Here is a 16,286-nt window from a genome sequence, read left to right as displayed (position 1 = left end):
AGATTGAAGAAGTTGCACGATAGGGAGTCGCCTTGTCTGAAACCTCGATTGGTATCGAATGGCTCGGAGAGGTCCTTCCCGATCCTGACGGAGGTTTTGGTATTGCTCAACGTGAGTTTACACAGCCGTATTAGTTTTGCGGGGATACCAAATTCAGACATCGCGGCATAAAGGCAGCTCCTTTTCGTGCTGTCGAAAACAGCTTTGAAATCGACGAAGAGGTGGTGTGTGTCGATTCTCCTTTCACGGGTCTTTTCCAAAATTTGGCGCATGGTGAATATCTGGTCGGTTGTTGATTTTCCAGGTCAAAAGCCACACTGATAAGGTATAATCAGTTTGTTGACGGTGGGCTTTAATCTTTCACACAATACGCTCGATAGAACCTTGTACGCGATGTTGAGGAGGCTTATCCCACGGTAGTTGGCGCAGATTGTGGGGTCTCCTTTTTATGGATTGGGCATAGCACACTTAAATTCCAATCGTTGGGCATGCTTTCATCCGACCATATTTTACAAAGAAGCTGATGCATACCCCTTATCAGTTCTTCGCCGCCGTGTTTGAATAGCTCGGCCGGCAATCCGTCGGCCCCTTCCGCTTTGTTGTTCTTCAGGCGAGCAATTGCTATTCGAACTTCTTCGTGGTCGGGCAATGGAACGTCTGCTCCATCGTCATCGATTGGGGTATCGGGTTCGTCTTTTCCTGGTGTTGTGTGTTCACTGCCAGTCAGCAGGCTTGAGAAGTGTTCCCTCCATAATTTAAGTATGCTCTGGGCATCGGTGGCTAGATCACCTTTGGGGATTCTACAAGAGTATGCTCCGGTCTTGAAACCTTCTGTAAGCCGCCGCATCTTTTCGTAGAATTTTCGACCATTACCCCTGTCGGCCAGCTTATCAAGCTTTTCGTACTCACGCATTTCGGCCTCTTTCTTTTTCTGTCTACAAATGCGTCTCGCTTCCCTCTTTAACTCTCTGTATCTATCCCATCCCGCACGTGTTGTGGTCGATCGTAACGTTGCGAGGTTTTCTCTCCGCTGCGGCACGGCACTCCTCGTCGTACCAGCTGTTCTTTTGCACTTTCAGAAAACCAATGGTTTCGGTTTCGGCTGTACGTAAGGAGTTTGAAATGCCGTCCCACAGTTCCCTTATACCGAGTTGTCGACGAGTGCAAGCCGAGTAGAAAATCGTTCGGCTGTCTGTTGTGATTGCAGCTTCTCGACGTCGAACCTTCCTTGTGTTTGTTGGCGTGCGTTTTTTGCTGCACAGAGGCGGGTGCGAATTTTGGCTGCAACAATATAGTGGTCCGAGGCGATGTTAGGACCTCGGAGCGCACGCACATCTAAAACACTGGAGACGTGTCTTCCGTCTATCACAACATGATCGATCAGGTTGGTGGTTTTTCGATGCGGGGACAGCCAGGTAGCTTAATGTATCTTCTTATTCTGGAATTTAGTACTACAGATAACCATACTTCGGGCCCCGGCGAAGTCGATCAGCCTCAACCCATTTGGGGATGTTTCCTCGTGGAGGCTGAACTTACCGACCGTAGTACCAAAGATACCTTCTTTGTTCACCCTGGCGTTGAAGTCGCCAAGCACGAGTTTGACATCGTAGCGGGGGCATCTCTCATAAGTGCGCTCCAAGCACTCAAAAAAGGCATCTTTGGTCACATCGTCCTTCTGCTCCGACGGGGCGTTGGCGCAAATCAGCGATATGTTGAAGAACCTAGCTTTGATGCGGAATGTGGCTAGACGTTCATTCTCTGGAGTGAATGATAGTACTCGGCGACGGAGTCTCTCTCCCACCACGAATCCCACACCAAACTTGCGCTCCTTTATATGACCACTGTAGTAAATGTCACAAGGACCTACTCGTCTCTGTCCTTGTCCCGTCCATCGCATTTCTCTGACGGCGGTGACGTCAGCCTTTATTTTCACGAGGACATCAACCAGCTGGGCAGCGGCACCTTCCCAATTAAGGGACCGGAAATTCCAGGTGATTGCCCTCAAATCATAGTCCTTAATTCGTTTGCCATGGTCGTCATCAAAACGGGGTCACTCATCCGAGGCTTTTTGTTCCTTTTCATTGGTAAGATTTTTTACGTGGCGGGTCCCAAACTCAGTGCACAACCCTGCGGAGGGAATGTTTCGCCTTCAAACGGATGTTATTAGGCTACCCAGAGGATACTTGGTCAAAGACCGGAAGTCGTGAGCTGCTTGAGTCATATGTAAAAGAATCGTTTCTGGCCACTCCCAAGCGAATGGCGATCAGAGAACTTTCCTCACTTGCGTGAACTTCTACACATGACTCCATCCTCGTTTATTTTTGGGTTGGCCTTAATTTCAGCACGTATACTTATAGCCGGGTGGTGCTAATCTTCATCAATAATAGCCTCGGTACTGTCCACACATACTTCAACGCTGCTAACGCATAAGTCAAGCATACGATCATTACAGTACGAATTTGATTATACTGTTGACAGCTAGCCACACTCATCTCACTGTATACCATATTTGCATATTCATCTTGAGGACAGCTACTGGGGAGATTATAGTCGCCAATAGTGATGAGCGATATTTCACCACCGGTGATTTTATCACTGTGAATGAAATTTACAATTGGCACAAGCTTATGAACAACAATTGCATGAGGTTATTTTTTGGTGTTAGAAGCAGAAATTGTGATTTTGAAAACTTCTTTATTCATTGTGAATATATGTAGTGATTGTTTGTGGTTAGACGCAGAAATTTTCATTTTGAATACATTTTCGTTGTGAAAATATATGTATGTGTATTGCGTTTTCTTTAAGCTAAGTTTTTACTTTTTCTTACTTAATTACTTTGACTTAATCTTATAACTTGAATTATATTAATGTTATTTTTAATCTAAAACTGCTTATTTTTGAAAATCAATTAATTTTTATTCCATTTTTGATCTGAACATATGCAATTTGAAATAAATACAATTTTTTAATTTGAGCACTTATTTTCATGACTATTATTAATAATAATCAGTATTAATAAAAAAAGGGTCGGCTTTAGTATACCATCCCACGATTTCAGGGTTAAAAGTGGTATGGTTGGATAGAGCTGATGCTCCATATTAAAAATATATCTAATTATTGCCGCCGCAAACTTATAGTTTTCGAGATATTTGCATTTAAAGGTGAAAATTTTGCAACTTTTATCTTGTAATTTCTCGATTTCTAGTAATTATTTCTTTCCTATTATGCACTTTTTACACACTTACACTTCATTACATTGTTTCTACATACTTATTTTTCAGTAATTATTTAGATATTTGCTTAAAAGTAGCATTTTGTATTTAACACAAATTTTATTAGATGCACAATAACAAAAGTGTTCCGTGTTGACTTACTAGCGTGATCATGGCACTCGAGAGAAGGAACGTCAACCCCACGATACGCAGATGGATAGAAGCCCTTCTGCGCACGAGGGTTGCAGAAACATCAGTAGGAAATAGTAAAATACGTCTTGGCACCATGAGGGGCTGCCCACAGGGTGGAGTACTGTGCCCTCTGCTATGGAGCCTGATAGTAGACGAACTACTCAAGATGCTCACCAGCAATGGAACCCGCTGTCAGGGATACGCGGACGACATTGTCATAATGGCGAGAGGCAGATTTGAGAACACTCTCAGTGACATTGTTCAAAGGGGCCTAAACCTGGCGAAAGGATGGTGCACCACGGTAAGGCTAAACATCAACCCAGCAAAGACCACCGTGATCCCATTCACTAGGCGGAGATCTCTTCCGGGCCTGAGGTCCCTAACAATTGGGGGCACAGAGGTGGAAATGTCAAAGGAGGTCAAATTACTTGGCCTCACCTTAGACCCAACATTGAGATGGAGCAGGCATTTGGACTTAACCTTGTCCAAAGCAACTAGAGCGCTCATGATATGCAGACGCCTGGCCGGCAGATCATGGGGATGCAAGCCTAATATCATCAGATGGCTGTATACCATGATAGTAAGGCCTATCGTCACCTATGGAGCGGTGGCCTGGGCCGACAAAGCAGCACAGTCCTCTGTGATCCAGAGACTATCAAAGCTGCAGAGACTTGCATGTGTCTGTGCTTCGGGGGCAATGCGCACATGCCCCACGGTGGCACTGGAAGTCCTACTAGAGCTCACACCGCTGCATCAGGGGATCAAGCTAGCAGCAAAACACACCATGCTGCTAATGTCAGCAGAAGGCTGTGGAAAAGGGAGGATAGTGAGAGAGAGACGGCACATCAAAGAAAATAAACTTCAAGAAGAACTTCACAGTAACTCTAGGCAGCAAAACGGAGTGGAATGATTCTACTATGGAAAGGCTGCTGGAGGACAGTACCATTCAGTGGTACACTGATGGCTCAAAAACACCGGAAGGCATTGGGGCAGGTATAGCGGGTCCGCATACTAAGCTGTCCATTCCTATGGGCTGCTTCCCAAGCATCTTCCAGGCTGAAGTTTTTGCCATCAGTCAGTGCGCCGAAGTTAACCTCAGCCGCAACTATCGCAACCAGCGCATAGCTATCCTCAATGATAGTCAAGCGGCACTAAAGGCGATCTTGTCGTACGAGACCAAATCGCTTTTAGTCGAGGAATGCATTGAAAGGCTAAACCGCCTGTCCATGCGCAACCGGGTGCACCTAATTTGGGTACCAGGGCACAAGGGAGTAGAGGGAAACGAGAAGGCCGACGAACTGGCACGCAAGGCGGCAGCGTCCAAGATGTTGGGATCAGAGCCATATATAGCAGTAGGACCCCACACTCTTAAGGAGCTGCTTCGCACTGAGGAGAGAGAGGAGAGGGGGCGGTACTGGCGGCAGGCAGCAAGTATGCGTCACGCTGCTTCTAGGAGGATATATCCTCTCCAGGTTAAAAGAATTAATGAACCTCCCCCGTGAGAAATTCCATCTCCTCGTCGCAGTTTACACAGGGCACTGTAAGCTCAGGAAGCACCTGTCCAACATGGGCATGGCCTCCGGTGCTGCCTGCCGGTTCTGCGACTTGGAGCCGGAAACACCAGCACACCTAATCCTGGATTGCACGGCAATCTGTGGAAAAAGGCTTAAGGCCCTGGATTCCATTTATATCAGCAAGGATCCCATCACCTCAGTAGCGCCCGGCAAACTACTGGAATTGTTCAGGCTGCTGGGGTCTGGGAGGTCATGTGACATAGGGGAGAGCACAATAGACCATAGGTCGCGGTGCAGAACCTTAAATTTTATTGTATTTCTATTTTTCCGTGTTGACGTATAATAAGTGTTGCCATAATTGCACATTTATCAAACGAATAAAAATTAATTAAAAATTGGTTTATTTACAACAAATATTAAAAAAATTAACATACAGAAACGTTATAGTGAAGTGTTAGTAAGTGAAAAGTGCAATATAAGTGAAAAAGTAATTTACAATATACAAATTATCAATGTAAAAGTTGTCAATTTTTCAACTTTAAATGCAAATATCTTTAAAACTATAAGTCAGCGGCAACTATATCTTTATATTTTCGTAATCAGGAGAACGTCACCTTTCAAGTGATACCCATATTATTCCCGAAATCCGGGGATGCTATTCTAAATCCCAGCCAAAAAGATTTACTCGAAAAAAACTTGACACACCCCGGTGTTGTATCGGCAAGAGTTATTTTTTTTTTGAAGCGTGGCCGAAGGTCAACTCAAAAAGGAGTTTTACTCGAAAAAAAAACCTGACACACCCCGGTGTTGCACCGACCAGAGTTATTTTTTTTTTTGGAAGCCCGCCAACGCAATAAGGAGTTTTACACAAAAAAAACCTGACACACCCTGGTGTTGGATTGGCCAGAGTTATTTTTTTGAAGCGCGGCAGAAGGCAGCCATCGCAAAAAAAAGAGTTTACTCAAAAAAAAGCCTGACACACCCCGATGTTGGAGCGGCCAAAGTTATTTTTTTGAAGCGCGGCCGAAAGCCGCCAACGCAATAAGGAGTTTTACTCAAAAAAAAAAAAAAAACCTGACACATCCCGGTGTTGAATCGGCCAGAGATATTTTTTTCCTGCATTTGAGTTTTTTTATTTATTTCTATTGTTTTCAATCGTTTGGAATGTGGTAACACTTATTATTTGACAACACGGAACACTTATGTTATTGTGCATGTAGTGAAATTTGTAAATAGTAAATATGTACAAATATTGCAGTGAAGTGTAAGTGTATAAAAAGTGCATAATATGAAAGAAAAAGTTACCATAAATCGAGAAATTGCGGAATTAAATTAGCGAAATTTTCACCTTTAAATCCAAATATCCCGAAAACTACAAGTTTCCGGCGGCAATAATTCTATGTTTTTGTAATCTGAAGCATCTGCTCTGTCCAACCATACCACTTTTAACTCCGAAATCGTGGGATATTATACAAAAGTTTCCCAAAACTGATAAACGCATAGCTTTCAATACCTACCTCACTTAGCCTCATCACCAATGGTATCATGCCCGCCATATATGAGCCAACAAGCATAACGATTACTAGAGAAACAAGCATGAACGTATCTTCCGCCATTTCTAATGTGTTTTTTTTTCAGTTTCAGACACAATTTCAATTAAAATTGTTGTCTTTGCACTATATTTGAATCAAATCTCATATATTGTGACATGCAATGGAATGCCACGTTTAAAGCTCTCTATTATGGTAATGACATTAATGTGTTCGCGGTTTAATTTAACTAATATTTATACAAAAACGTGTGGAAGCATTGCTAGATTCGATTAGTAACACGACCCTCTAGAAAAATATTATTAAAAAATAGCGTTGTCGCCCACTTGATTAATTGTTTATTATTTTCATAGCAGTAGAATAGAGACATGGTATAGAACGTAAACTTAATAAAGGAAAGGGTACTCCTACACGTTCAATATTAATTGACCACCATTAAGGTTCACGATATTTATTGAACGTGCAGCTTACCAACATACCAAATGACATTTCATAGCTAAATTGAAACGTAATTTTTTGATTCGAGAGAGATCTGTCAAAACTAACATTTTTTTATAAAATTTGCAATGAAGCTTCTGCTGAGAAATATTTGATTGGGTGTTTTATAAATAACTTTGGGGTATTTTGACTACTATATATATAAACATGAGAAACAAAAACAATTCAAAACAAAAGGCACAATTCCGATTTCTTTCGCGCCGCGATCTGAAGGTACCGTTGGAAAGAGGAAGTCCTCCTGATTAAAAGACATGTGCGGTTATGGGTACCGCAAACGCTTAGCATGGATAAATTGATACGAAACTCTTTGATTCGAGAGGGCGCTGTCAAAGTCCACATTTTTTATAACATTTGCCAATGATGCCACTATGGAAGAAATGTGTTAGGGAATTTTTAGTAAATGTTTTGGGAGTTTGTAATTTCCACACCACCGCTGAGGTATACAAAAGGCGCGTTACCGAAGTTAGTTTTGGGTGCTCGGTTCCCCTATAGGCCTATATCACCCATATAGGTACAAAATAAAATCACAATATTTATTAGTATTTACTATACTTTGTACTAGTATTACATTTATTTGTACTTATAATTTATAATTATAGTAATATTTACATCTACTACGCTACTCCAAACAACATATTAAATTGGATCTATTAAATATTACAATACTATTTACTAAATTACATTATATTTCGCATGTATGATATATTTTTTATTATGCAATAAATTGCATCTAAAACAAGATCAAAATAGGCACAACTAGAGGACCCGTTCACGCTTCACTGTGGCTGATACATAGATAATACTACTACTACCATCTATATTATTTCTATTAGTTGGATTATAATTATTAGTTAATGAAATATATGAAGCAACTTCTGTCAGTTTACAAAATGAAATATATGAAGCTACTTCTGTCAGTTTACAAAAAAATGGATCATAGAGCATTTCGTGTGTTAATAAATCATTGCTTTTTGGAGGAAAATACTGTTGAATTTGAGCTCAGGGAAATCCACCGATGAAAATATATTTGCTAAGCTTAAAGAGGCGAAAGCTCTGTGCAAAGTAGGTACCTCGCAAGCCGAATTTTTGCGTCGGTGATAGAAACATTGCTCCAACATTTCCCACTGGAGTCCAATCGAGAGTAATTCTAGTGGACTGCATATGATGAACCGGTTCTCACGCGTGGAAAGACGAAAAAGGCGGCTAGAAAGGTTATTACATCAGTCTTTTGGATGAAGGTGGTATAATACATACTCAATGATTGATTACCGAGCCAGTTATAATCTATTTCACTGCATATTTGGTTGCACTTCTTTTCTACTATTCCAAATACTTAGCAATTTTTTGAGGAAAAATCTGTTTAAAATTGTACAAATATATTCAAATGATTCCTACAAACATGAATTTTGAACAAATGCTTATGATTTGAAATATAATTTTTGTATTTATGAGTTGTATTAAACTTTGACATAAAGAGATAAAAGGTATCCTATGTCCTTACCCTGGTTCTAAGCTACCTCTCCACCAATTTTCAGACAAATCGGTTGAGCCGTTCTTGAGTTATAAATGGCGTAACTAACAACAACTTTCTTTTATATTGTTACAAAAGTAGTATTAAGTTGTATTTGTATTACTATATGCATCCCTGATTATGAACAATAGCTGTAGGTATATGGAATAGCATTTGTCTTGTTGTAGACATCTGGCGCCACGGCTGTCTGCTTGAGAAACAATAGACATCTGGCGCCGCACTGTCCGCTTGTCGAAACAATAGACATCTGGCGCCACAGCCGTCTGCTTGAACAATTGCAGAGTCTGGCGCCGCGACTGTCTGCTTGCGTCTGGCGCCGTATAGCCGTATGTTCTGGTAATTTCCAGACGCGATATTCTAGAAGGACACGTCGGCATCAGCGAGAAGTGCGTGGCTATATAAGCCGTGGCAGCGCCAACGTAATCAATCAGTGCTAAGAGTAAACTGCTATAGTGTAGACGAGTTGTGAAATAAAGAGTTGTTGAATTAAATTAAACAGTGTTGATTTTATTTGTCAATCCAGAGATACGAACCTAACAAAGTAAACTAGCAAGAGTAAATTCGTAACAATTGGTGTCAGAAGTGGGATTGTCAAATAATCCAAATTCAAGATGGTTAAATTCGGAGAATTGAGAATTCAGCAATTAAAAAAGGAACTGGAGGAGCGTAATTTGCCGATAAGCGGACAAAAGGCGGATCTGCAGGCACGATTACGTGAAGCAATGGAAGCGGATGGAATTAATGTGGACGAGTTCGAATTTGTTGGGCCAGAAACTTCTACAAAGGTAGAAGAAAAAGTAGAAGAACAACGAACATCATCAAGTGCAGACACGAACATGCTGTTAGTGGCTTTTAAGCAAATAATAGCTGAAAATATATCACAAATAACAGAGAATGCAGTGCAAACAGAAAATCGTCTGGCACAGCAAATAGCTGAAAATACATCGCAGTTAAAGTCTTGCCTTACACAACAAATGACTGAAAATAATACGCAGTTAGAAAAGCGTTTGGTACAACAGATTACAGAAAATACTACACAAGTACAAAAACAAGTGCAAGAGAAATTTTCAAAATTTGAAGACGAATTAAGCACGTTAAAAAATGAAGAAGAAAATTTAAAATTTCTTCAACTGAGTAATCGTATGCGAGAACTGCAACTGCATGGCCCTGCACCATCAATAAATAATCCAAGATTGAAGGCACCCACATTCGATGGAAGTATTCCATTTCAAATTTTCAAACTTCAGTTTGAAAAGACAGCAACGGCCAATAACTGGAATGCAGCGGACAAAGTGGCGTCCTTGTTTGTATCATTGAAAGGACCGGCAGCAGAAATCCTTCAGACTATTCCAGACTGTGAACGGGACAACTATGAGGCATTGATGAGTGCGATAGAAAGACGTTATGGTAGTGAGCACCGGAAACAAATATACCAGATCGAACTGCAAAATAGGGGTCAGAAGATGAACGAGTCATTGCAAGAGTTCGCAACTGAAATAGAACGACTGCCTCATTTGGCAAATGCAGATGCACCTGTGGATTACATTGAGAGGGTAAAAATTCAATGTTTCATAAATGGAATTCGTGATGTGGACACCAAACGCGCCACATATGCAATGCCAAAAAGAACGTTTGCTGAAACGGTTTCGCACGCCCTCACACAGGAAACAGCTTCCCTACTAAGTAAACCAGCACCCAAAGTACAAAGGGTTGAAATGGAACAACCGGCGCTGATGGAGGAAATATTGAAGACTCTGAAGACAATTGCTGCACCGCGAGTAAATACAACAGGCAGATGTTTCAACTGTGGAAAAGCGGGTCACTTTGCCCGAAATTGCAATATAAAAGTAAACCCATCAAAACGGAAACAACCAACAGATAACGAGGACGGAGCATCCACATCTCACAAGTCGTTAAACTAAAACGGAACAGTTCAAAGGGGCGTGAGCTGGTTCCCACAACTATTTGCCCCACCATCTCGATATCACAAATAGGTCGCCATGACAACAATCTTACTATCAACGGTATCGTAAATGGACGACTGTCAACGCTTACTTTGGATACTGGTGCCACACATTCAATTATCCGACCGGATGTGGTAAGAGGAACGGTTGAACCATTAGTCGGTTGCAAGCTTCGAACGGCCACCGGAGAGGAAGCAGCTGTCGCGGGAAAAGTGTTTTGCGAAGTGATGATTGGTACCCTGGAAGTTAATCACACCTTCATCGTAGCAGAAATCACGGATGAAATTATAATGGGAGTAGATTTCATGATTGATCACGGGGTTACTTTGGATTTAAACAAGCAAATGCTGTTTTGCCAGAACATGGAGATGCCTATAAACACCGGATATGTGACCAACGTTGAAAGTAAGAGGGTAATTGTTGATGATAATCAGAGTATTCCACCAAAATCTGAGGCGATTGTATGGGCCAAAGTGAATGGAGGAGGTGGGACTGAAGAGTTGTGGATTGTGGAACCAAAAAAATATATACACCCATATTGGTAGGAAGAACGCTTGTGAAAACTAGTGAAGACGCCATCATTCCGGTCAGAGTAGTGAATGAATTCAACACGCCTATAAGTCTGAAGAAAGGAGCCGTAATTGGACAGTGCCAGAATATAAGTGCAATAGCACGATGCGAACGGTCACAACAGAAACCTACTATTGAGCCACAGCAGATAAGTCCTACACTCCTAAATAATTTGCTGAACGAACTGCATGGAAATGAAAAATTAAAAGCAGAAAAAACTATTAGAAAAATACGCATCCATATTTGCAAACGAAGGAAACACAGGAAGAACCGGCATTGTCAAGCATCGCATAAATACTGGAGACGCTAAACCAATCCGACAAGCTCCGCGTAGGGTTCCACTAGCAAAACGTGAGGATGCTAACAAAATTATTGAAGACATGCACAAAAACGGTGTAATCGAACCTTCAATAAGTCCATGGAGCTCACCTATCGTCTTAGTTAAAAAGAAAGATGGTAGCACCCGTTTCTGCGTAGATTATAGGAAGTTGAATGATGTCACAAAGAAAGACAGTTATCCTCTACCAAGAATCGACGATACATTAGACACCTTGTCTGGAGCGAAATGGTTTTCTACATTAGATCTACAAAGTGGATATTGGCAAGTCGAGATCGATGAATGTGACCGTGAAAAGACCGCTTTCAGTATGGGCGACGGGTTATGGGAATTCTCTGTGATGCCATTTGGGTTATGTAATGCGCCTGCAACGTTCGAGCGACTGATGGAACATGTGTTAAAAGGACTCAACTGGAAGACATGTTTGGTGTATCTTGATGACATTATCATCATGGGAAAAAGTTTTGATGATCATCTGAAAAATCTAGAGGAAGTCTTTCAGCGAATAGCATCAGCCGGATTACGCTTGAATCCCAAAAAGTGTTCATTATGGAAGAAGCAGGTCACATATCTCGGACATAAAGTGTCAACTGAGGGGATTCACACCGAGGAAGGAAAAATAAAAGCAGTGAAAGATTGGCGTCGACCCACCAACATACATGAACTCCGCAGCTTCCTCGGCTTATGCACGTATTATCGCCGTTTCGTACCTGGATTTGCGAACGTGGCTAGAAGTTTACATGATTTAACAAAGAAGAATCGCCCGTTTGTATGGCAGTTGGAACAAGAAAAAGCGTTTGAGCAGCTTAAGGAACTACTTTGTACGGCGCCGATGTTAGCTTATCCAATACCTGGAAAGAAATTCATTCTGGATACAGATGCGAGCGCTTATGGAATTGGAGGTGTCCTGTCTCAGCTCATCGACGGACAAGAAAGAGTAATTGGGTATTACAGCAGAGTGCTCGGGAAACCAGAGAAAAACTACTGTGTGACGCGAAAAGAACTACTAGCTGTGGTGGAATGTGTAAAACATTTCCACAAGTATTTGTATGGACAACGATTCTTGCTGAGGACTGATCATGCAGCATTAAAATGGTTATTACAGTTTAAGAATCCGGAAGGCCAAATTGCACGATGGATCGAAAGATTGCAGAATTACGACTTCGAAACGGAACATCGAAAGGGGATTCACCACAAAAATGCGGATGCATTATCACGTCGCCCTTGTCCACTGGAATGTAAACAGTGCTCCAAATCAGAAGGAAAAGAAGGTATAATCGACGTGCGATTACTGAATATAGAACCTGAAGATGATTGGACTCCTCACCGCATCAGAATCAATCAGCTGGAGGACCCTGATCTTGCAAAGCTGATAATAGCCAAAGAAAATGGGGTTCGACCACCAAAGGAACAAATGAGTAGTGAGAGTCCAACTGCAAAAGCATATTGGGCCCAATGGAACAGCATAAACCTCGTTAATGGATACCTTCATCGTACCTGGGAAAGTGAAGATGGCAAACGGTCTCGTCTGCTGATCATAGTACCGAAGTCCATGATCCCGAAAGTGTTGAAAGAATATCACAATGGACCTAGTGGAGGGCACCTTGGAATTACAAAAACTATAGAGAAGATTAAACAACGGTTCTACTGGATCGGTTGTCGAGATTCCATAGCAGAATGGATAAGTAATTGCGTAGAGTGCATGGCAGCTAAAGGTCCTAAAGCCAAAAGTCGCGGTAGGCTACAACAGTACAACGTGGGATCACCATTTGAACGAGTCGCAATGGATGTTGCAGGTCCGTTCCCAACCAGTACGGCCGGAAACAAATATCTACTGGTTGTCATGGACTATTTCAGTAAATGGCCAGAAGTATATGCCTTACCAAACCAAGAAGCGAAGACAGTAGCCGAAGCGTTTGTAGAAAATTGGATAACAAGGTTCGGAGTGCCCGTCGAATTACACTCAGATCAAGGCAGGAATTTCGAATCTTCCATTTTTCAAGAAGTCTGTACATTATTGGGCATCCACAAGACACGGACAACAGCGTTACATCCACAATCAGATGGAATGGTGGAGAGATTCAACCGAACGCTCGAAGAACATCTGCGGAAAATCGTTGATAAAGATCAACGGAATTGGGACAAGTGCATCCAGATGTTCCTGCTGGCGTATCGTTCAGCGAAGCACGAGACAACTGGTTACACGCCAGCAAAGATTATTTTCGGATCTGATCTGCGACTCCCTGCTGATCTTAAGTTTGGAACGAATCCTACAGCTGTAAGAAATGATGGAGATTATTGTTCTGCCTTAAAGGAAGAAATGAATGAATTGCATCTAATGGTAAGACAGCATACGCATCTGATGAGCAATAAGATGAAAGACCGGTTCGATCAAGCGGCAAATTCAAAAGGTTTTGAAGAAGGTGATCTGGTCCTGTTGTACAATCCACTTCGAAAGAAAGGCTTGTCCCCGAAACTGCAGACAGCCTGGGAAGGACCCTATATGGTGATGAAACGACTTAATGACGTGGTATACCGCATACAAAGAAATGGAAAAGCACGATGTAGAATGAAAGTAGTACATTTGGAGATGCTCGCCCCATTTGGTTCAAGAGGATTTGTGCCTAATCGGGACGATTAGGCTTTAGTGGAGGGCAGTGTTACAAAAGTAGTATTAAGTTGTATTTGTATTGCTATATGCATCCCTTATTATGAACAATAGCTGTAGGTATATGGAATAGCATTTGTCTTGTTGTAGACATCTGGCGCCGCGGCTGTCTGCTTGTCGAAACAATAGACATCTGGCGCCACTGCCGTCTGCTTGAACAATTGCAGAGTCTGGCGCCGCGACTGTCTGCTTGCGTCTGGCGCCGTATAGCCGTATGTTCTGGTAATTTCCAGACGCGATATTCTAGAAGGACACGTCGGCATCAGCGAGAAGTGCGTGGCTATATAAGCCGTGGCAGCGCCAACGTAATCAATCAGTGCTAAGAGTAAACTGCTATAGTGTAGACGAGTTGTGAAATAAAGAGTTGTTGAATTAAATTAAACAGTGTTGATTTTATTTGTCAATCCAGAGATACGAACCTAACAAAGTAAACTAGCAAGAGTAAATTCGTAACAATATATATAGATTTATGAAAAAATATTTCTAAATTTCACTAAATAACTATATTTTTCTACTACTTAATTAAAATTATTTACGAACCTGGATCCATCCTTCTCCTTGTTGGGGAAATTGAAAAACCGTCGCGCTCCTACGCAACCAGCCACACACTTATTTTTAGTTCTCGGCATTTTCCTATAATACGTTAGGAAAACATAATATATTTATATACATGTATTTACGATGGTTTTAATAATACACTTACCAACTTTATTTTTAGTAAAAACACTTATACACTGTATTTTTAATAAAAAAACACTATATTTTCACAACACAATTACTTATGTATTCCACAATGAAAAAAACGAACTGATTTTGTCAGTTATTTTTAATGGGATTTTGTCTGGCAGTTCATTGTTTTGCTTGTCACCTGATTCGTAGCCCATGAACTTTCAGTGTTGCCATACCAAACCGTGAGATCATGGGCTCTCTCAGAAAGCGAAGAGAGGAGTTTCGGATCAATTTATCCATGCGCTTAGTTTACGAGATATTCGACCTCAGAGTTCAAAAATTCCCAAAGTTCGAACATTTCAAAAATCTATTTCACCACATTAAACACACTTCACGCACATGTTTCACTTCAAATAAATTAAATTAAGCTATAGACATTTAAATAAATCCACATTTCACACTTTTTGCACGTTTTTACCTAAAAAACATTTATTTAAAAAATTACATTTTACACTCGTTGTAAACACCACTTATGTGCTAACAATTACGACGAAATGGAGCGCTTATTTATGATAACAAGACAGTTCGCTGAAATTCCTCTTTTTTGCGAAAATTCCTCTATACAAGCATATGGACATTTTCATATTTAAATTTAATAAACAAATTAGTCGAATTATATATATGAGAAAGCAATATTATATTATAATATTACGTAATAAAGTGTAAAATATACAGCTGTGGCGACTTAATCATCACATTTATATATTATTAAAAATGATTTATTGAAGAGCACTTGCATTCTCGTTGGCGTCTGGACCAGGGATAATGGGATGCCCAACTTATTCCAGTGTGAGAGCGTCTATCTCAAAATAAGCGTTTTTTTTACAAGAATGATAGAATATAAGATTACGACACTGGTACTACCGTTAATTTTTCGGTTTAGCTCGTGACAATTCTTACAAAAACAAATACATTGGGCAACAATTTCGTGACGTCACACTTTTGCGTTGAGAAGAACAAGCATAGAAATGCATACAAATTGTAAACAGAAAAGTAAACACTTTTGGAAATTCCCAAAATAAAAAATTAAAAATTTATTCTGTCGGGATTCGAACCTGGGACCTGTGTTAGCATTTTGACCTTCCAAGCGCTTACCACCAACACCACCATTGACAATTAGGTTGCGCTGACTTAAGTATGTTTTGGTTATGAATGCAAGAAACATACGATGGGTTCTAATAAATTTGTTTAAGTATAGAATATACATACTTTGTAGAACATTTGCTTTCGCAATAAATTTATCACAGCAATATACATATACATAATATGTATATACATATTGTTACGAATTTACTCTTGCTAGTTTACTTTGTTAGGTTCGTATCTCTGGATTGACAAATAAAATCAACACTGTTTAATTTAATTCAACAACTCTTTATTTCACAACTCGTCTACACTATAGCAGTTTACTCTTAGCACTGATTGATTACGTTGGCGCTGCCACGGCTTATATAGCCACGCACTTCTCGCTGATGCCGACGTGTCCTTCTAGAATATCGCGTCTGGAAATTACCAGAACAT

At 40.8% G+C, this 16,286-nt stretch overlaps 1 protein-coding gene across 3 annotated transcripts in view; it reads right to left on the bottom strand.

The window, feature by feature from the left end:
* LOC105221846 (zinc transporter ZIP9-A) overlaps window positions 1–6,834 on the bottom strand; it is a 32,448-nt gene extending 25,614 nt beyond the window's left edge. Inside the window, exon 1 of one of the 3 annotated variants that reach the window (XM_049460731.1) lies at window positions 6,436–6,834. In XM_049460731.1, coding sequence (XP_049316688.1) covers window positions 6,436–6,534 — 99 coding nt within the window. In that variant the 5' untranslated portion in view covers window positions 6,535–6,834. The remainder of the gene's footprint in view (window positions 1–6,435) is intronic. The other 2 variants (XM_049460730.1, XM_049460729.1) reach the window with 2 other exon arrangements.
* Window positions 6,835–16,286: the final 9,452 nt, after the last annotated feature.

Source organism: Bactrocera dorsalis, chromosome 6 (assembly GCF_023373825.1).
Source record: "Bactrocera dorsalis isolate Fly_Bdor chromosome 6, ASM2337382v1, whole genome shotgun sequence".
NCBI lineage: Eukaryota > Metazoa > Arthropoda > Insecta > Diptera > Tephritidae > Bactrocera > Bactrocera dorsalis.
This window is presented reverse-complemented; position numbering and strand designations above follow the sequence as displayed.